Source organism: Microcaecilia unicolor, chromosome 8, assembly GCF_901765095.1.
Source record: "Microcaecilia unicolor chromosome 8, aMicUni1.1, whole genome shotgun sequence".
In the NCBI taxonomy this organism is placed as follows: domain Eukaryota; kingdom Metazoa; phylum Chordata; class Amphibia; order Gymnophiona; family Siphonopidae; genus Microcaecilia; species Microcaecilia unicolor.
This window is the reverse complement of record NC_044038.1, coordinates 32,514,323-32,535,423: the sequence shown is the minus strand read 5'-3', so window position 1 is coordinate 32,535,423 and position 21,101 is coordinate 32,514,323. Positions and strand designations below refer to the sequence as shown.

The following is a 21,101-nucleotide window of genomic DNA, read 5'->3' as shown; positions in this document are numbered from 1 at the left end:
CATAAATTCTATTGTGCACAGTCAAAAAGGGGCTGTGGACATGGGCATGGAATGAGCGGGTTGTGGACATTTCAAAAAAACTATGCGCAGTATTATAGAATACACCCAATCTGTACTTAACTTAGGTGCAGGTATTTAGGCCTGGTTTTAGGTGGCCTAAATTTCAGGCGTAGTTTATAGAATCACGCTGTGTAATTTTTCGGTGCTGATTTTTAAGGCGCCATTTAAAGAATTTGGCCCATTGTGGATATCCTGAAAATATCCCGAGGGCTGAATGGAGAAGCGCTGATTTATATGCATTTTTAATGTGTCCTTTATATATTTTATGATTTATTTATTATTTTATTGTCTAGACACCTTTTAGCTCCTGTTTTATGCTATGCCCTGCTGCCCCTTGTGATCTCAGGCGAGTCACTTAAATCTCTGTTGCCTCAGGTACAGATGTGGTGGCAGTTCTATAACTGGGAGCCACGTGTTAGGCCCTCTGATGGCATGTGCTGAGTGCCAATTATATTAAAGGCAGCTGTGTGCACAGATGTCATTATAGAACACAACAGCCCTGGATTAACCATTAAGTAAAATAAGCACATGCTTCGGGTACCAAGGGAAGGGGGGAAACAGAGTTTTTTCCCCTAGTTGTTGTGTCCGTAACTCTTTCACTGCCATCTGCCACATCCATTATCCAACTTGAATTTCAGTGTTTTTCTAATTGTTATAAAATATATATATGAGTGATATTTTGTTTCATATAATAATATACACGTCACACCAGGGGCGTAGCCAGACTTCGGCGGGAGGGGGTTCCAGAGCCCGAGGTGGGGGGCACATTATAACCCCCCCAGTGCTGCTGCCCCCTCTCCCATCCCTTTCGACCCCACCTCCCGCTGCTGCTAACTCTCCCCCACCACCGCCAGGTAGCTTTGCAGATGGGGGTCCCCAACCCCCGCCAGCCGAAGTCCCCTTCAGTGCTGGTCTTTGAGTCCAGCACGTTCGCTGATCTGGATTCTGTTTCTGTGAGTCCTGAACGTGCAGGACGACAGGACCCACAGAAGCAGAATCCAGATCAGCAACGCGCTGGAGACCGGCGCTGAAGAGGACTTCGGCTGGTGGGGGTTGGGAACTCTGCCAGCAAAGGTACCCGACGGCAGCGGCGGGGGAGGGTTGGCTGTGACGAGGGGGGGGGGGTCGAATGTGGCGGGGGAGGGTTGGCTGTGACGAGGGGGGGGGGTTGAATGTGGTGGGGAGGGTCAGCGACGGGGGGGGGGGGGTGAAGCAGGGGGGCAAGGGCTAAATCTGTGGGGACCCATGTCCCCGTGGCCCCACCTAGCTACGCCCCTGCGTCACACATGCAATATAGTATTCTCTGAGTTCTGCATGTAAAAGAGAGACATGCCCATGCCCCTCCCATGTTTTGCCACTCATGCAGTTACACGCTAATGAAGTGTTTCCCAAGTTCAGTCCTGGAGTACTCCTTGCCAGTCAGGTTTTCAGGATATCCACAATAAATATGCATGACCTTAATTTGCATACAGTACTCCCATTATATACAAATCTCTCTCATGCAAGGGGTCCTCCAGGACTGGAATTGGGAAACACTGCACTAATGCACTATTCTAGAGAATAACATAACATATCATTATCAAAATTAGTCCCATAATTTAAATGTCAAATATAAACCACAGAGCTGAACAAAAAAAAAAAGGGGGAAAAATTCACTTAGCTATATGGGATGGCGCTATCCAAACTTATTAGTCCATCAAACTCAGCAGATAGAATCTTCATTCCGGGAGTCCTCCGAGCAATATATTCCACTATCTTCAAACCAGCGCTGAGTGTCCCTAAATCACTTTGTTTCTCAATAACTTTCCCCTCAGTTTACAAAGCTGCGCTAATGGCTGCCGGTGCGGTAATACCGACACAGCCCATTCACTTTGAATGGACTGTGTTGGCATGGCCGCGTGGCAGCTGCTAGTTCGGCTTGGTTAACGGGGGGAAGTTTGTTTCTTCACAGTTCACTGATTGGTAGGCTATATAGTGTGCTGTATTATTTTGAGTCTGCTTCCTTATATTTCATGTATTCATGCGTTAATGTTGCCATTAGCGCGTGGCCTTTAACAAACATTAGCGCATAAGCTGTTACTGCCACCCATTTTGTAGCAAGTAAGGGTTCACGTTTTAATCATGTGCTAACCAGTTAGTGTCTGGTAACATAGCTGTGCTGATTAGCCCAGAAATGCCTACTCTCTGCAGAAAAAATACAAATGATTTTGTTTTTAGTGTGTGGCTTGTGCACGTCCATTACAAAATTACTGCAAGATGCCTCAGAGCATCCCACAGTAAGCCCTTTTAAGCTACGGTAAGCACACACTAGCACTTAATCCAGCTTAGTAAATGGAGCCCTATAAACCTTATAGTAACATAGTAGATGACGGCAGAGAACGATCTGTACGGTCCATCCAGTCTGCCCAACAAGATATGAAGTCAATATTCAGCTGTGTGGTGAATGTATAATTTGACAGCTTCAAATTACACATATATTAAATGGTGCTATCTATTCAGACTGTGCTATGGAATATACATGTTTATCTTCAACCGTCAAAATTTGGCCTTTCAAATTATGGACCCTGTTTACTAAGCCGTGTTATTTATTTATTTATTTGTAGCATTTGTATCCCACATTTTCCCACCTGTTTGCAGGCTCCATGTGGCTTACAATTGTTCCGTAATGGTGATCACCAATTCCGGAAAAGATAAATCCATAGTTAAGGTGAAGAAGACAGAGTGGGTTAAGTATTCAAGTAGGAAGTTCATTTTCATAATTACAAATAAAAAGGTAATGGGTAAAACTTCAGACGTGGTAAATTGTCATGAACAATAGAAATATAAACTTCAAATTATGATAGAATTAGTATGGACAATTAGGAAAACAAAGAGTTACGTTATTGTGTGGATCAAGTGTGAATTTGTTTACTGTCAAATTAGGATGGATTAATTGTGGTCTGCTTTTTTGAATAGATTGGTTTTCAATAATTTACGGAAATTAATTATGTCGTGAGTTGTTTTTATGGATTTTGGCAATTCATTCCATATTTGCGTGCTTGTATAGGAGAAACTGTTAAAGGCGCGTTAGTGTCTTTAACGTGTATTAAACATGTACGCGTGTTAGCCGTGTAGGCACCTACAATATCCCTATAGGTGCCTACATGGTTAACGCGTGTGCTAATTGTCGGCGTGTTAAAAATGCTAACGCGCCTTAGTAAACATGGCCCTATACTTGCTATTTACCACATAATTTATATGGCTGAATATCACGGCTTAAATGTAGAAGTTATATGGCTCCACGGTGCTACATCTGGAGCATCCCAAATCCTGCCCCTTTTTCAGATGCATTACTTTGGGCATTTGATTTATATGTCCAAAATTGTCGGTTCACAAGCAGAGGATTTAAAAGCAAACATGAATGATGTCAACGCTGGTGCTGAACACATAACAGGTTTTAATTATCAATGCCTTTATGTTTATCCTCTCCGAGTTTTGCTGACCTGCAGAGCTCTTCTTCTGATGGCATATTTCTTGCAATTTCTGAAACAGAAATCATTTCAACATTTTATGTATACATTTGTGCATGTTTATAGCCTAATATTTAATCTTGGCAGTCAGAGGTTAAGTAACATGTGAACTGCTACAGTTAAAATGAAGTTGAATATTCAGTGTCAAAACCTGGATACTGGCCTTCGCTGAAAATCCAGTGTCAGCATCAACCTGGATGAGTTCTCTGGCTAGTTGGTATATTCAGACCACGAATCTAATAGCGAACTGGATAAAATTTGGTCATTCAGGGCCCAATGCACAAATCTTACCGTGCTTGCAACGTTTGTTTTAGACCGGTTGTAGCCGGTCTAAAGCAAGCCTTAATTAGCGTCCAATGCACGAAGGAATTTTGTGTCCTTTTTACCATTTGCCGTAGCAGCTACCCTATGCAAATGTATTACAAGCTCATCAGTATCAAAATGAGCATTCCCTGCAATGCACAGAAATGAGCGTCTACCTTTAACGAGCTAATTTTTCAGGCAGGTCTCTCTACTTACCCTTTCCCCAAGGGGGTTTCTTTCTCTTCCCCTTGCTGGAGAGACTCCGGAAAAAGCCCTGCATGCTTCTGATTAGTTAATCTTCAAATATTCGTTAAGATGATGCCTTGGATCAAAAACAATGCTCTGCTGTTGTCAGGGGCGTAGCCAGACTTCGGCGGGAGGGGGGTCCAGAGCCTGAGGTGAGGGGGTACATTTTAGCCCCCCTCCGGCGCCGCCAACCCCCCCACCATTGCCGACTTGCCGCTGCCACCACCAACTTTGACCCCACCCTGCCGACGACCCTCTCAACCCCCCTCCCGCTGCCAACCCTTCCCCACCGCCGCCGTGGGCTACCTTTGCTGGTGGGGGACCCCAACCCCCACCAACCGAGGTCCACTTCTTCCGGCGCAAGGCTTCGTTCTGTTTCTGTGAGTCTGACATCCTGCACGTACAACAGGGGCGGTGGGGGAGGGTTGGCGGCGGGAGGGGGGTCCAGAGCCTGAGGTGAGGGGGTACATTTTAGCCCCCCTCTGGCGCTGCCGACCCCCCCCCGCCATTGCCGACCCGCTGCCGCCACCACCAACTTTGACCCCCCCTGCCGACGACCCTCTCAACCCCCCTCCTGCCGCCAGCCCTCCCCCACCGCCGCCATCGCCATGGGCTACCTTTGCTGGCGGAGGACCCCAACCCCCACCAGCCGAGGTCCTCTTCTTCTGGCGCAAGGCTTCGTTCTGTTTCTGTGAGTCCGACGTCCTGCTCGTACAACGGCGGCGGTGGGGGAGGGTTGGTGGCGGGAGGGGGGGGTTGAGAGGGTCGTCAGCAGGGGGGTCCAGGGCCAAATCTACGGAGGCCCAGGCCCCCGTGGCCCCACATAGCTACACCACTGGCTGTTGTGTAACAGCCACCAGATGCAACCTTATGTAGGAAGGGTGAATGGGGCAGCCCATATAGAAGAATTATCAGCTGCTGAATGAAGCTGGAAGCACAACTCGGGATCCTGTAGGCACAGTCAGAAAGTGAACCCCCAGATAGCAGGCATAGCCAGGATCTGAGCCCACCAGCAAAGTGTGTAGCAGCGATTCCTGTGGCATGCGCAGAACATGGACTCTTACCAAGAAACTGTTCTGCATATATGCTAGGCACTTTCCCTCTCAGAATTTCTGTGCGATTCCCTTTGTGCATCGGTCGCTGTTTACGAATCGGTAAGTTCACCTGCGGCTGCTGCATTTCACAGTGACCTTTGTGCATCGGCCCTTCAGCCTTTTTACTGACCAAACTTTATCCTATTTGCTATCCAGTTAGAGGTCGGAATATGGCTGCTAACCAGATAAGCTCCAGCGCCACTCAAGCTCCATTCATGGCCCACACTAGCAGGGCCGTGCCAACACGGTAAGCGAGGTAAGCACGGCAGGACCGCCGCGCCATGCTTACCGCGCCCTCTCCCATGTCCCAACTGCCCGCCCTCTTCTCCCCCCCCCAACAAGATCCCTTTTAAATTTACCTCCGGCAGCGAATGAAGGTGCAGCATCAGTGAAGGAGGCGGCGCTCCCGACGTCTCTACTAGTCTTCCCTTCACTCAGTGTTCCGCCTTCTTCTGACGTCAAGGAAATGATGTCAGAAGAAGGCAGGACATTGAGCAAAGGGAAGACTAGAGACGTCGGGAGCGCCGCCTCCTTCACTGACGCTGCGCCTTCGTTCGCTGCCGGAGGTAAATTTAAAAGGGATCTTGGGGGAGGGGGAGAAGAGGGCGGGCAGTTGGGACATGGCCCAGGGAGTGGGAGGGCAGCGATCACCTTCACGGGGCGGGGGGGCGCGCAACTGGTTGTCTGTGGGGGGGCGCCAACTGATCAATTGCAGGGGGGCGCCACAGACCCTTGGCATGGCCCTGCACCCTAGCACTGTCTGAATAGTGCCGAGGTTGCCAGAAGACATATTGAGTGGCAAGATCTGGAGTGGAGGAGAAGCCTTGTGGATAGTGCAGAAACCTGAGAACCAGGGAAACCAGGATCAATTTCCATTTCCGCTCCTTGTGGCTCTGCGCAAGTCACTTAGGGGCTCTTTTACTAAGCCACATAGGCACCTACGTGCGCCCAACACGCGTCAATTTGGAGTTACCATCCGGCTACCGCGCGGCCCTTGTGGTAATTTCATTTTTTACGTGCATCCGCTACGTACACCGGAAAATAATTTTTTATTTTCTGGCGCGTGGCAGAAACCGGGCGGTAATTGTCATTCTATGCACATAGATGATTACCGCATGGTTAACACGTGAGACCTTACTGCTAAGTCAATGGCTGGCGGTAAGGTCTCAGACCCAAAATGAACGGGCAACAATTTTGATTTTGCCACATGGCCATTTTCGGCAAAAGTTTTAAAAAGGCCTTTTTTACAGGCGCGTTGAAAAATGGATCTGCGCCAGGGCTGCCGATGGGGGGGGGGGGGGGGGCAGGGGGGGACAAAATTCCAAGGGGGGCCCGGCGCTGCAGTCCCCGATCTCACCCGCCCTCGGCTCCGTTGACCGTCCGCCACTGGGCCGGGCTCCCCGTATTGAAATTATCACAGCGCCTCACCTGTCACCTCGCTCCGTGACTGAAAGCGCAGCCAGCAGCGGCAGATCGGATTCGCCTCCCTTCGAGCCTTCCCTCCCTGTGACTTGCCCTCGCAGAAATTACATCAGATGAGGGCGGGACACAGGGAAGGAAGGCCCGAAGGGAGGCGAATCTGATCTACCGCTGCTGGCTGCGCTTTCAGTCACGGAGCAAGGTGACAGGTGAGGTGCTGTAATGATTTCAATGCAGGGGGCTCGGCCCGGTGGCGAACGGAGGGGGACGGGTGGGGACTGCAGCACGGCGACCTGGGGGGGGACAGTGACGACCTCATAGGCGGGAGTGGCCTTGCCCCGGGCCCGGCCCAGTCTCTCGGCGGCCCTGATCTGCGAATGCCCAAAACACGCGCCTACACTAGCGCAGCCCATTTTTTTCGCACCTTAGTAAAGAACCCCTCAGCCCTCTATTGCCCCAGGTACAAACAATAAGTACCTGTACAGAATATGAAAACCACTTTGACTGTAACCACAGAAAGGTGGTAAATCAAAGCCCATCAGTTAGCAGTGTCTGTCAACCTGATAAGTGCCTTTGAATATCAACCCTATAAATTTTATCTTTTCCATCATAAAACAAGAGATCACATGGCATCTAAATCACATGAACAGAATTCCTCACATCCTGTAGCTTTATCAGACAGAGAGAAGATGGCTCAAACATTTTTTTCTCAAACATTAAGGACACCCATGGGCTGATGCTCAGAACTCCTGCGGTAAAGCCAACAGCGCAGAACCCATGCTGCTGGAACAGCGCAGAAAACTAGCTCAAATTATATGCATATTGTAAAAGCGAAAGCAAGGAGGGGAACATGCTTGATACATGCGCAGAAGAGTTTTGAGGTAAGCTCAGCTGTTGTGCGCATGCACCAGGAAAACCCAAAAGTGAAGCACACGTTAGTGCATGTTTTCTGTGCCTTTAAATATAATCTTTTCAAATTGTTTATATTTGGAAGGCCTTATATTTAAGTGCAGCAAATAGGTGCCAATGTGTGCTTTAACTTTCAGGTTTGATCTGACTCGCACACATTCATCTTTCATTCCCAGCGTTTAGGGGCTTGCACGGGCTTCCTTCTACTTCCAAGTTAAATAAAAACTGGCAGATTTTAAAAGAAAGGATCCTTTCTTCAAACACTCGCCTGCTCTGAGCTGGTGTTAGGTTGTCAGCGGTAAGGATGGCTTTGTTTAGTGTGCTGTTCTCTGAGCACTGGGAGGGAACAGGAAATGACCTCATAAACATCTGTATGACTATATTTGCATGCTATTTGTGCACCCGCACTAAAGCCCTCTGAGCTGAGCACTCTGTACCCATTAACGCTGGTGCTAGTCCGGCGCTAATTGTCTCTAGCACCGGCGTTACATTTTGAGCATCAGCCCACCAGTGAGAAAACAGCTAGTCTTGGAAGGCCAGTGTAGGCCAGGAGACATGGACAATACTTACTCTTTTCCAGAATGGCCAACAATCTTGACCTCAGGAGGCACAATGTAAACTATTCTTGACTTCTGAAATTTCCCTTTGCTAAGCATTGATAGATTTCTCCTAATTTTGCTTAGAGAAAGGAGATTAAAAAGAAATTGGTTCAGGGTATCTTTTGTAACTTGGAGATGGCTGGTAGCCCCATCTCTTCCCTGTGGCTTCCACTCAATTCCTACCTCACTGCAGTTATTGCTACAACTCAGTGCATTGTAGAATCAACTAATCGTTTGAATTGTTTTTAAACACTGGTATGTTTGCATAGGAAACTGGGCTGGGAAACATGATGAGAGATCAAAGGTCAAACAAGTAAAGCTTCAGATGAATTAATGAATTCCCCAGACTGATCCAGTAAATTAGCATTTGCTATGTAAAGATACAATAATAGACTTACGACATGCTTTACAAAGCTTTATCAAACGTCAAGCGATGAGTTCAAGGAACAAAAGTAGGAAAACGAAGCAGCTCAGTGCTCTTACGGTACCTTTTGAGTTGTGGTGTCCATTGCGTTCTACTTTACTGTGTTGGCGCAGGAAGTCTGCAAAGTTTCCCTTTCTCTGGAGCAGTTCATGATAAGAGCCAGCCTCTGAGATTTCTCCATCCACCAGCACTACAATCTTATCCACTTGTGACAAAATGTTGATTGCGTTAGTCACTACAACACGTGTCTGAAAATATTTCCATTGCAGGGACTGATTCAAAAGGGAAATTTCACTCCTTTTCTGCTTAGAGGCAATTCCTTCTATAAATTGTGGACAGAGAAGATGGTCATTCACTTAAGGGCCACCTTCATTTACTTAAGGGCCCTAATTTAACTTAGAAGATGCATGACAAATTCTATACTTTGTAGAAGATTAGCGACTGCCCTTAGATCTTGGTGGTTTGATTAATTTAATTTAATAATAAACTTATACAGCACTCTGCCTTTTCGGTTCAACTGACTGTACAGGACGGATTACATCAATACTGTATACAAATACAATCAATAACACCTTTTTTTATTTTGCAGAAAACTAGGCCTGTGTTTAAGAATCATGTTTTTCATATTAATAAATATGCATACATTTATTATTTAAATTCTCAAATTATGCTAATATAGAAAGCACATGGGCAGACTGGAAAACTCTTTTTATTGGAAAAAACTAAAAACAAATAACATACAAATCAAAAACAAGCCCCTAGCTATACACGGTCCTCCTATCTATGTACACCCCCTCCCCCTCCTCAATAGTACAGTGGAAACTGTTTATTAGAAAAACCAAAGAAAAAAAAAACAAACCGGACATGCAAATCAAACCCCAGGCTCCTAGCTAGACATGGTCTGCCTATCTATATACACCCCCTCCCCCTCCTCAATAATACAATGAATCAACCCCCCGACCCCCCCCCCAAACCCCCCAAACCCCTTCAGACAACTGGCACACAATCCCCTGGGTAGCATGTCCCCTCATGGCGGCTTAAGCCTCACGTGTCTCCACCACCTCGAAGCCACCCCCACCCCTTTTTCCACCCTTTCCCACTTCGCCGCTTCCTGCACTGCCCTTACCACATCCCAGCTGACTACCTCCGCCGGCCGAACCTCCTGGTACAGGGACACCCTGCAGCGCGCCATCCAGAGGCAGTACCGCAATATCACCGAAATCAGAAAGCGTGTTACCGGATCCCTGCGTCCCCCTCCACCCTCTGGGCCGTACACCCAGTCCGCATAGCTGTAGTTGCGGAAACTGGGGATCTGCAGCAACGAGGAAACCCGGTCAGAGACCTGGACTGTAAATGGGCACCTCACCAGGAAATGCTCCATCGTCTCTTCAGTTCCAGCACATTCCTCCCGTGGGCACCCTCTATCTCGCACATTGCGATATTTCAAATTTCCTCGGACGTACAGTCTACCGTGAAAGGACAGCCACGCCAGGTCTTTATACTTCACCGGGATGCGGTTCGAAGCAATCAACCGTAACCCCTGCTGCATCCGTGGGGCCGGCGCGTCCCTCAGCGCCAGAGGAGCTGAGAACACCTGCGCCCGTACTCTGTCCATCCAGACCCCCCGTTGTCCTGCCTTCACCTCCCCCACCGTCAGCCCCCACACCCTCACCAATTTCACTAGGGTCTTGCAATAACTCACCCCCCCCGGGGCCCCCCTTCGCAGTGCCACTACCCTCCCCCCCTCCCGCCATAGGTCCCAATATCTCGGCCACCACTGCAGGACACTCCTAGCCACCCCGGTGGCTCCCGCCCTACCGCCCTCCCCAGATTGAACTGCAGGAACAAAGCGCTGAAAAACAGGACTGGTTTATCATGCCCACCCCCCCCCCCCCTCCCTCCTAGGCAGATATGTAACATTCCGTTTTACCGGATTCGTCCTGTTGCCCCAGAGCAGCCGGAAGAACACCCCATACAAGGCCGCGTACCGGCTGTCTGGCAGCAAGCAGATGTAACTGACGAACAGAAACAAAGGAACTAAGTGTGCCTTGATGAGCTGTACCCGCTCCCCCATGGTCATTTTCCACCCCTTCCATCTATCCACCCTCCCCTTCGCTTCATGGAGACACCTATCCCAGTTGTAGAGCCTATAATCCCCCTTCTCAAAGTATATTCCCAAGACCCGTATACGTTCCACAGCTGTAGGAAACCTACCTCCCAACTCAAACTGCAGCCCCTGATCCCCAACCCTCAGGCTATTGGACTTTTGAAAATTGACCTGGGACGCTGTTGCCTGCGAGTATTCCTGGATCAGGTTCTGCAATCTACCTCCCTCCCTCTGGTCCGCTACCCACACTGTAACGTCATCTGCATACGCCACGACCCTTAACTGGCTATTGTCCCCCACCTCCACCCCTTCCAGCCCCTCCGCCCCCCCCTTCTCCAGCCGTCTTATAAAAGGGTCGATGGCGTATGCATACAACAGCGGGCTGAGCGGGCACCCCTGCCGGACCCCTGCCCCTACCTCAAACCCCTGCCCTCTCCACCCGTTAACCAGGGGAAAACACCCCGCATGCAGATAAAGTAGCTGTAATTGCTCTATCCAGCCCTTCGGAAACCCATAGCGCTCCAAAATGCTCCATAGGACACCCCACTGCACTCTATCAAACGCTTTTTCCTGGTCGAGTGTTACCAACAGCCTACCATGCCCTCCCACTCTACTGCGTTCTACCCCCTCCCGCACCCACGCTGCCGCTTCCAAGACCCCTCTCCCTTTAACCCCACATGCTTGTGAGGCTGCCAGCAAATCCCCAGACACCTGCCTCATTCTCTGGAATAGCATTCGCGCAAAAATTTTCCGATCTGTATTAAGCAGTGCTATAGGCCGCCAGTTGGCCAGCATCGCCGGGTCCTTCCCCTTACTTAGTAGGATAAGAGCCGCCTCTGTCAGGGACCTAGGCAAGGAACCCTCCAACTGGGCTGCCCCCCATACCCTCACCAGGATCGGCACCAGCTGCTCCTTAAAGGCCTGGTAGAACTCAGTTGTTAGCCCATCCGGCCCCGGCGAGGTCTTCCTGTGGATCGCCCCGATGGCTTCCTCCACCTCCTGTTCTGTCCACGGGTTCAAGAGGGCCTGAAGCTGGGGTCCCCCGTGACCTATCCCCGGGGTTTCTTCCACATAACACTCCATCTGCTCTATATCAATCTGCTGGGCTGAAAGGAACGCCGCAAAGTGGTCCCTCACTGCCCCCAGAATCCCCTCCCTGGTGTCCTGCAGGACCCCCTGTGCGTCCCGCACCCCCTCCATCACCCTGTGCGCCCTCCGCTCCCGGCAGCATGCGAAGGGGTCCGGGCTACACATTTTCCCGAAGTCCCGCTCGTACACCAAGGAGGTGTAGCGGTTGTACTGTACCTGTTCCAGGAGTGCTTGGAGATCATGTATTTCTTCCTCCCTCCCCCCTTGTGAAATCAGTGTGTCCCTCTTTTTCTTTATCGCCATGCCCAACTTTGTCCTTTCCCTCCCCTCCCTTCTCGCCTGTCTGAGAAAGAATCCCCGCGTTCGTCTTTTCACTGTATCCCACCACTCCCCTAATGACTGAAATGCCCCCTGCACTGACACCTGATCTTCCAAAAACCGGCGGTACTCCTCCCGCACCTGCTCGCTACCTAACCACTTTAAATTCAGTCGCCATAACCCCCTCCCTGGCCTCTGCGCTGCCGCCCCCCCCACCTGAAGGAGGACCATGTGGTGGTCTGAAAAGTCCACGTCCACGTTTCGTGGACCCCCCAGACAAACTCCCTTCTTTACCAGGAATCTATCGATTCTACTCTTACACTGCCCTCGAAAGAACGTGAACCCCTCCTGTTCCTCACAGAAGGCCACGTGCGCGTCTACCAGCTCCGCCTCCCGCATGATCCCTGCCAGCCTCACCCCGTCATAGCCCACCTGTACCGATCGTCCCCCACTATCATTTTTCCGCAATATGGTGTTAAAATCTCCCCCCCAGACTACTTGGCGCGAAGTGTATAGGTAGGGCTTGATCTTCCCAAAGAGGAGCACCCTTTCCTTCTTGCTTTGGGGCCCGTACACATTCACCACCCTCAGTGCTCTATCCTCCCAAATCACATCCACAACAAGACATCTCCCCACCCCCAGCTCCACCACTCGCTGAATATTCACCCGGTGGGACTTAAATAAGATCCCCACCCCACCATACCTCTCCCCCGCCAACCCCCACACCGAGGGACCCCACTTCCAGGCCCGCCTCGCCCGCCTGATCACCTCAATGGACCGCAGCCGAGTCTCCTGGAGCAGGAAGCAATCTGCTTGGACCCTCGCGAACCAGTCATACGCTAAACCCTGCTTCTTCGGAGAGGCGATGCTGGCCACATTCAGCGTGGCAAATGTCAACACTAAGCCTGCCATCCTTATTGCGAGTCACGAGTCTGCTCACTCCCACCTTCTTTCCTTATCTCCTGGGATACCCCCTTCTTACCCTGAAGCAGGTCCTCTGCTATGCGGTCTACGTCCTCCCCTGCCAGATCCCCCCCCCCCCCCCCCCGCAGCCGTCCTGTCTGCACCTTACCCCCCCTCCCCCTTTCTTCCTTCCTTTCTTCTTTGCTCTATCCGGACCCACCCCCTGAACCCTCCCTCTCCCCTCTCCCCCCCCCACCCCCTACCTCCTCCTCCGAGTCCTCCACCTCTCCCAAGTCCTCCAGGTCCTCCAGATCCTCCTCTAGCTCCACTCTGTCCCCCCAAGCTTGCACTTGGGCCTTCACCACCTGCCCAGCCCCCTCAGCTTTCCTCTTACTCCCCTTTCCCCTCCCTCCCTCCCTTCCCTCTTCCTCCTCCCTCCCCCCTCCCCCTCCCCCCAGAGCCTTCCCGCCCTTCTTCCTACCACCAGTACCCTCCTCCAGTGCATCCTCATATTTCCGTTTGCCCTCTCCAATCCCCCCTGCCGCCCCCTCTTCCTCCATTAACTCCACCTCTTCTCCTTCCCCCTGTTCTTCCTCCTCCCTCCCAACCTCCCTATCTTCCTCCTCCTCCTCCAACACCTGAAATCTGTTCCCCCCCCTCTTCCCCTGCAGCGACCCCTCCCCGCCCACCCCTAGTTTCCCCCCCCTCCGAAACTTCCCTTTCCTCTGTGGCACTTGTACCCACTCCCCCTCTCCCCCCTGCTCCACTCCTAACCCAGCCCCCTGCCGCCCCCCCTCCTGCATCCCCTCCTTCTCCCCCCCTTGCCCCTCCCTGCCTATCACCCCCTGCCCTATCCCCTCCTCCCTTACCCCCCCTCCCTGTCCCTTCCCCCACATATCCCACTCGTTATGGGCCGCCCTAGGGCAGTTCCGATATGCATGGCCTAACCCGCCGCAGAGGTTGCACCTGATTGCGGTGCAGTCCTCTGTGGCGTGCTGATCCCCGCATCTTCCACACTTTACCACTGGGCATGACATGCTGAAGTGCCTAAACGAACCACATCTGAAGCACTGCCGCGGCTGCCCCTTGTAAAAGCACAGTATCCTGTCGCGACCGATAAAGGCAGCCGAAGGAATGTGCTGGACCACATGGCTCTCCTGTCTCAATTTGACCAGGGCTCCCCAACCTCCTGCCCAAACCCTGCTTGGATCCGGTAACTTTGTAAGCGGGGATCTCAGCTCCGCGTACCTCTGTAGCCAGTAGGCTAAATCTGCCCCAGAGATAGACTCATTTCTCACGAGCAGGGTGACCTGCACCAGGTCCGGCTTGCTGATTGGAATGGCCCTGAGGTCCCGCCACTCCCCCTTTCCCCTCACCCCCTCGTACCTTTCCCAGAATATTTCCATCCCCCTCTGGGTCATGAAGCTCAAGTCATATTCTGGGATGTTGATGGGGTGTATACACGCGTAAAAGTCCTCGGGTATAAACCCCATCCCCATCACCAGCCTCAAGACCCGATCCCTGGAGGGCATTGCCCCCTCCCCTATCCATTTGAGCTGTACCACATTTCGCCGCTTAGGCAGCTGTCCACCCCCTGTCCCCGCTCCCCCCCAACCCCTCCCTGGGCCCTCAAAACCACCCGATCTCCCCCCCTCCTTCCTTCCCCCTCCCTGACTACTGCCGCAAAGGACTGGGACCCCAGCCCCCACCGCCCCCCCTCCACACTTGTTCCAGCCCTTCCCTCTGCCTCCCCCCCCCTTCTGTCCCTCTGCCCCTCCCCTCATCCCTCTCCCTTCCTCAATCTCCACAGCCCCCTCCCCCTCCCGCTGTCCCCCGTCCCCTTCCCTCTCAGACAAACATCCAGCAACGTCCATAGTCAGTTCTGCTGCTTGGGCTGCCTCCAACTGATTGTCCTGCCCATCTCCACTTCCTGGAACGTCCCTGCTCGTCCCTGCCACTGCAGGCTCCAGCCTCTGGGCTAATCGCCTCCTCTCCTCTGTCTCCTGGCGATACTCTGGCTCCTGTCCAGTCAGGTCTGCAGCTGGCGATACCAGACTCCCTGCTCGCTCCGCCCCTGAACTCCCTCCAACCTCCGGCACCAGGGGCGAAGCCTCCGGAACTCCGCCGCTCCCCTTGGCTCCTCGCTCCCAGCCGTCCTGCTGGCAGGTCCGCTCCACCACCCGCTGCACATCTGTTGGACTTGCCATGTCCACTTCTCTATTCAACGACAGTCTCTCAACAATCGGGTTACTTCCCCCTTGCTTCTGGTGCAGTCCGTCCTGCGTTCTCCCAATGGCTGGCGCTTCCCGGGGGCATGGCTTGTCTGTTCCTGATACCGCCACAGGCTGGCTGTTAGCACCCCCCGATTTCACCTCTTGTAATGGACAGCTGGTCAAATGAGCTCCCAGCTGCTGCCCACTCCTATTCCTCTCTCTCCGACCCCTCTCCTGTAAACCGCCAGCTACTCCATGCTCAGGGAAGACCTCCCTGCTCCCGGACTTCGTGGGCGGGGCTTCTCCAGATGCCATGCTGCTTCGGTTTCCACTTCAGTCATTGCAGACCCGGCCAAAAATACCGGAGTCTGCCTCTGCTGACCCTTTTCCAACAGGGCCTCCTTCACGGCAACTGTCTCTGCTGTTTGCACAACTGCAGGTAAGCCCTCTGAGACTTCGACCACCACCTCTGTAGAAAACAGGCTGCTACCTGCGTCTCCCTCTGCTGCCTCCATTATCTGGAGTTTTGACAATGTACTGAGTTCTGTCCTCCCCTCCACAGGTAGGATCTCCGCTCCAGCCCCCACCTCAGAGCCATGTCCTGCCGCTGCCTCCTTATCCTCTGGCTGCGGGGTAAGTGCTCTGGACTGTGTTGCCAACTGTCTCATGTATTTTAAAGTGGGGTCACCTCTGAACCCAGACAACTCTTTAGATTCTAATGCTGCTGAAGACACTGAAGCTTGCTGCAACTGTAGTGTTTCTGAACCCCCAGACTGTGGTATAGAAGCCATCCTTTCTCGGTTAACATAGAGCTCCCTCAAAGGATTCACAGAGCCCTTTTTTAAACAGTTCAACAAGTGTTCTTTTTTCCCCAACAACTTCGATATCCGGGCTTCCTCTTTAACATACATTTGTCTGTGCTCCGCTGGGGCAAATTTACACATAGTTCTTGCCATTTTCAGACGTTTTCCTAGCTCCACTACTTCTTTTTCCACCAGCTTAATTCGTCTTACAATATTTACCACACTACTTGCTGGATCATCAGGGTCATAGCTCACTTCAAGGAACTCCTCATCTGACGATCCACTCTCCTCACTCTCACTCTCATCTGCCTCCAGCAAAGGCTTCTGGCAAACTTCCATCGCCTCTTCCTTCTCCCTTCCTTGGAAGCGCCCTTCTGGGGCCTGTACTATTTTCCTCCCCCCTCCACTGTCTTCTCGCTTACCTTCCGCAAGCTGGGCCATGGAGGGGGAAATGCTCTTGTGGCCTCCACCGGGCTGCTTCTCCCTTCGGTCCACTGGACTCCTTTCCCTTCTCCCGGTAGTCAAACCAGGGAGAGAACCACTCCTTTCGGCCTTCTGGTCCCGGGCCCCAGGAGGCCCCACAGCCTGGGACTTTCCTGAGGCCTTCTCCCCAGGGACCCTCCTCATCTTTGGGGAGGGAGCTAGGTCTCACTCCCTTTCCACTGGAAGTCAGCAGAGCTCTCTAAAACACCTCCTTCCTCCTCAGCAGACTGGATGGACCGTACAGGTCTTTATCTGCTGTCATTTACTATATTTACTATGTATATATTGCAGAATTTGTGATCTTTCAGCCCAATTTTTAACTTTGACGAGTCAGTGGTTAATAAAATACCATCTACTGTGCTTAAAATGAAACCAGATATTCATCTCCAGCACCTAGATATCAGTGGACAGTGAATAACCAGTTTCAGCACCAACCCAGAAGTGAGCAGGCAAATCCAGATTGTTAACCAGATAAAGGGGGTCTTTTTACTAAGCCACATAAGCGCCTATGCATGTCCAACGTACACCAATTCTGAGTTACCGCATGGCCTGGGCGGTAATTTCATTTTTGACGCGCGTCCGATACACAATCAGGAAATATTTTTATTTTCTGGCACGCAGGCTGTAATCGGCATTTGGACGCATACTGACTGTTACTGCCCTGTTAACACGAGAGACCTTACCACTAAGTCAACGGCTGGTGGTAAGGTCTCAGACCCAAAATGGACACGCACCAATTTAAATTTTGCCGCACGTCCATTTTCGGGCAAAAAAAAAAGAAAAGGCATTTTCTACAGGTGTGCTGAAAAATAATCCTGTGCGCAGCCAAAATATGCACCTACACTTAGGGCCACTGAGAGACTGGGCCGGGTCTGGGGCAAGGCCACCCCCGGGGCCCCACCCCTGCCACCCTCGCTGCCCTGCCCCCCCCGAGGTCACCGCCGCCGCTCCCCCCTCCACCCCCTGTCGCCACCGCTCCCCCCCTGAGATCGCCGCAGCCACTGTTCTCCCCCTCCACCCCCCGAGGTCGCTGCCAGTGCTCCCCCCCTTTACCCCCCCGAGGTCACCGCCACCGCTGCTCCCCCCCTCCGTCCGCCACCGGGCTGGGCCCCCTGCATTGAAATCGCAGTCTCACCTCCGTGAAAGCAGCGCTGCAGGCAGCAGAACGCCTCCCTTTGGCCCTCCTTCCCTCCTTATGTCCCGCCCTCGTGGAAGTTACGTCAGACGAGGGCAGGATACAGGGATGGAAGAAGGGCCGAAGGGAGGCGTTCTGCTGTCTGCAGCTCTGCTTTCACAGAGGTGAAACTGCGATTTCAATGCAGGGGGCAGATGGTCCACAACGGAGGGTGGGTGGGACTGTGGCACCGGGCCTGGGGAATTTTGTCCCCCTTGCCCCCCCCCCCCCCTGTCGGCAGCTATGCCTACACTACCACAGGTCATGTTTCAGCGCATCTTAGTAAAAGGACCCCAAAGATAGGACAGAGATCTGAATATGGTCACTAACTAGATAACCTCTAGTTTTGCCCGAGTTCCACCCAGTGGGCCTGGGTCCCCGTAGATTTGTCCCTGGACTCCCCTGCCGATGATCCTCTTGACCTCCCCCTCCCACCATCGCCATTGGCTACCTTTGCTGGCGGGGGACCCCAACCCCTGCCAGCCGAGGTCCTCTTCTTCCAGTGCAAGGCTTCGTTCTGTTTCTGTGAGTCTGATGTCCTGGTGATGGTGGGGGAGGGTTGGCGGTGGGAGGAGGGGTTGAGAGGGTCGCCAGCAGGGGGGGGTCAAAGTTGGTGGTGGCGGCGGGGGGGGGGGGGGGTCGGCAGCACCAGGGGGGGCTAAAATGTGCCCCCTCACCTCGGGCTCTAGACCCCCCTCCCCCCACAAAGTCTGGCTACGCCCCTGGTTCCACCCATGGACTGCCCTGGCACTGTCCAGATAGTGCCAAGGTGGTCCGAGGACATAAACAGAGGCACCACCTGGTTAGTATCACAGAATATCCCTTTCATCGGCACTTATTTGGTTAGCAGTGCCTTTGAGTATCAGTGTCTTCATGTTTAAAATATTTCAAATTTTGACATAATAAAGGAGGTTTCCACTTTGTTCTGTGATCTTCTCTAGCTTTCTATTTTATTAGAACTGATAGTGTTGTGAGGAAAGGCTAAAGAGGTTAGGGGTCTTCAGCTTGGAGAAGAGATGACAGAGGGAGGATAAGATAAAAATCTACAAAATAATGAGTGGAGTAGAATGGGTAAACGTGAATCAATTGTTTACTCTTTCAAAAAGTACAAAGACTCCATGAAATTATATAGTAACATTTAAAACACATAGGAAAATATTTTTTTTCCTTCAACCAAGCCAACTTATTAACAGAGGATGTGGTAACAGCAGTTAGCACATCTGGGTTTTAAAAAGGTTTGGACAAGTTTCTGGAGGAAAAGTGCATAGTCTGCTATTGAGCTAGAAATGGGGAAGCCACTGCCGTCTCTGGGATTGGTAGCATGGAATGTTGCTACTTTTTGGATTCTGCCAGGTACTTGTGACCTGGATTGGCCACTGCTGGAAGCAGGATACTGGGCTAGATGGACCTTCAGTCTGACCCAGTATAGCTATTCTTACGTTCTTATATAATATGGTGAATTAAATTCGGGTATACAAATAAAGTATCACATACCATGTAAAATGAGTTTATCTTGTTGGGCAGACTGGATGGACCGTACAGGTCTTTATCTGCCTTCATTTACTATGTATGTTACTATGTACGAATGTTGGTCTATGACCTTTATGCATTTTGGTGAGTACTGCTGACCCTTATTGGGAGACTACGAAGGCAGGAAAGTGTAACGCAACAATACATACCTTGTCCTTGAGCAAACCATTTGGTCCAATGATATTCTCAAATATATGCTGTCCTACATTGGAATCTACTGCAGAGAGTGGATCGTCCAGAAGGTAAACAGAGGCTTTCTTATAAACAGCTCGAGCAAGGCAAAGTCTTTGTTTCTGTCCTCCAGATAAGTTTATACCCTATGGAAATATTTCAAGAACTGTAATGACGTTAAGTATCTGTTCTCTTTCCAGTTGCTCTTTAAGACCTTTGTTCGTTTTTATTTTTGGTTGTTATCTTATGGTATAATTCAAATTGAAGTAATCATCAGACATTCAGACCCTTAGTTTTTATGCTGCATTAGCTGTTTAATGCAGGCATTATCTTACACTAGTGTATTCACCATATTAAGCATTAGGGGGAAGATTCTATATATGGTGCCTAAAAAAATCGGCGTGGAAATCAACGCCAGCTAAGTGTATTCTATAAGCGGTGCCTAGATTTAGGCGCAGTATATAGAATACACTTAGTTGATATCTCAGCACCTAAAACTACATGCATCCATTTACACCAACGAAAACGTGGCGTGAATCCCAGTGCATAGATTTAGGAACACTGGGCGCGTAAATTTCAGAATGCCCATGAAATGCCCACTTCCCCAACCATAACCATGCCTTTTTTTTGCCTGCGCATGTTAGAATTTAGGCGCACTGCATTATAGAATGCATTTAGCGAGGTGTGCATAAATTCTAATTATTGCCAATTAGTGCTCATTATTGATTGTTAAGAGCTGCGATCAACGCTGATTAGCTTAAGTCAATTAAGTTACACGCATTGTTATAGAATATGCTTGGATTTCAGCGTGGATCTCCTGGTGCGCTATATGCTATATAGAATCTGGGGGGTAGGTGTTTATTGCAGCAGTTAGCGAATGCAGAGGGCAACCTCTTGGGGTTTTTAAAAGGCAGGGACTAGGCCCTGTAATTAACACAGAGTTGTTACCATGTGTTAAGCATGGAAGATAAGAAAAATCAGTTAGTTACACCTTCTTAGGTGTAGCCAACTACATTCCATGTTGGTGATGTTAACACGTGATACCAGAAATTACTCTGCATTAACACTAAGGCAGTCCTCCAAAATGTGCTGGGAGAGCCCCCCATTTTGGACTCAGGACCTACGTTGGTTACTTACGTCCGACGGGGGCGGGCCCAAGAGGAGAGAGACGCGAAGGAAGACTGGGCACAGACAGAGGCATCAGCTGTTCTTCTTGCCCGTGCAGCGCCTTCACACAGCGCTGCACGGGCCGGTAAGAGGGAGGGGGCCCAGTGGAGGGGGGGAATGGCGGTGACGACCCCAGGAGGAGGCGGAGGGGGCAGGGCACAGAGCGGAGGATGTCGGGAGGCGGAGCTGTGAGGCGAAAGAGTAGAGAGGAAGGGAGGGGGGCCGGCCGGGGCTGCTGATTTTTGTTTTGATTTTTAATTTATAATGCAGGGGGAAGCGGGGAGCAGCGGCGACCTCGGGCGGGGTGGGGGGGGGGCAAGGCCGTCCATACAGGACGCTCCTGACGAGCGCCTTTGCCCCCTCCCGATCCTTTTTTTATTTTTATTTTGGGAGCCACGTGTTTTTTTTGTTTTGACTGTTTGTGGCATGCGCAGAGCAGCCAGCATAACGCTTGGCTGCTCTGCACATGCTTAAGGGGCCAATTACCGACGGGGATTACGAACGTATGATACATTGTACTTTTCAGTACCGCACCGAACATTTCTGAGCTGTTTTTTTTTGTGCATTCTTCGTTGTTTCA

General features: G+C 51.3%; 1 protein-coding gene across 2 annotated transcripts in view; it reads right to left on the bottom strand.

Moving 5' to 3' along the window:
- The window catches only part of LOC115475752 (multidrug resistance-associated protein 6-like), a 104,860-nt gene that overhangs the window by 32,056 nt on the left and 51,703 nt on the right, over window positions 1-21,101 (bottom strand). For both annotated transcript variants that reach the window (XM_030211716.1, XM_030211717.1), the window contains 3 exons: window positions 19,333-19,500; window positions 8,628-8,811; window positions 3,543-3,582 (listed from right to left, as the gene is read on the bottom strand). In XM_030211716.1, coding sequence (XP_030067576.1) covers window positions 3,543-3,582; window positions 8,628-8,811; window positions 19,333-19,500 — 392 coding nt within the window. The remainder of the gene's footprint in view (window positions 1-3,542; window positions 3,583-8,627; window positions 8,812-19,332; window positions 19,501-21,101) is intronic.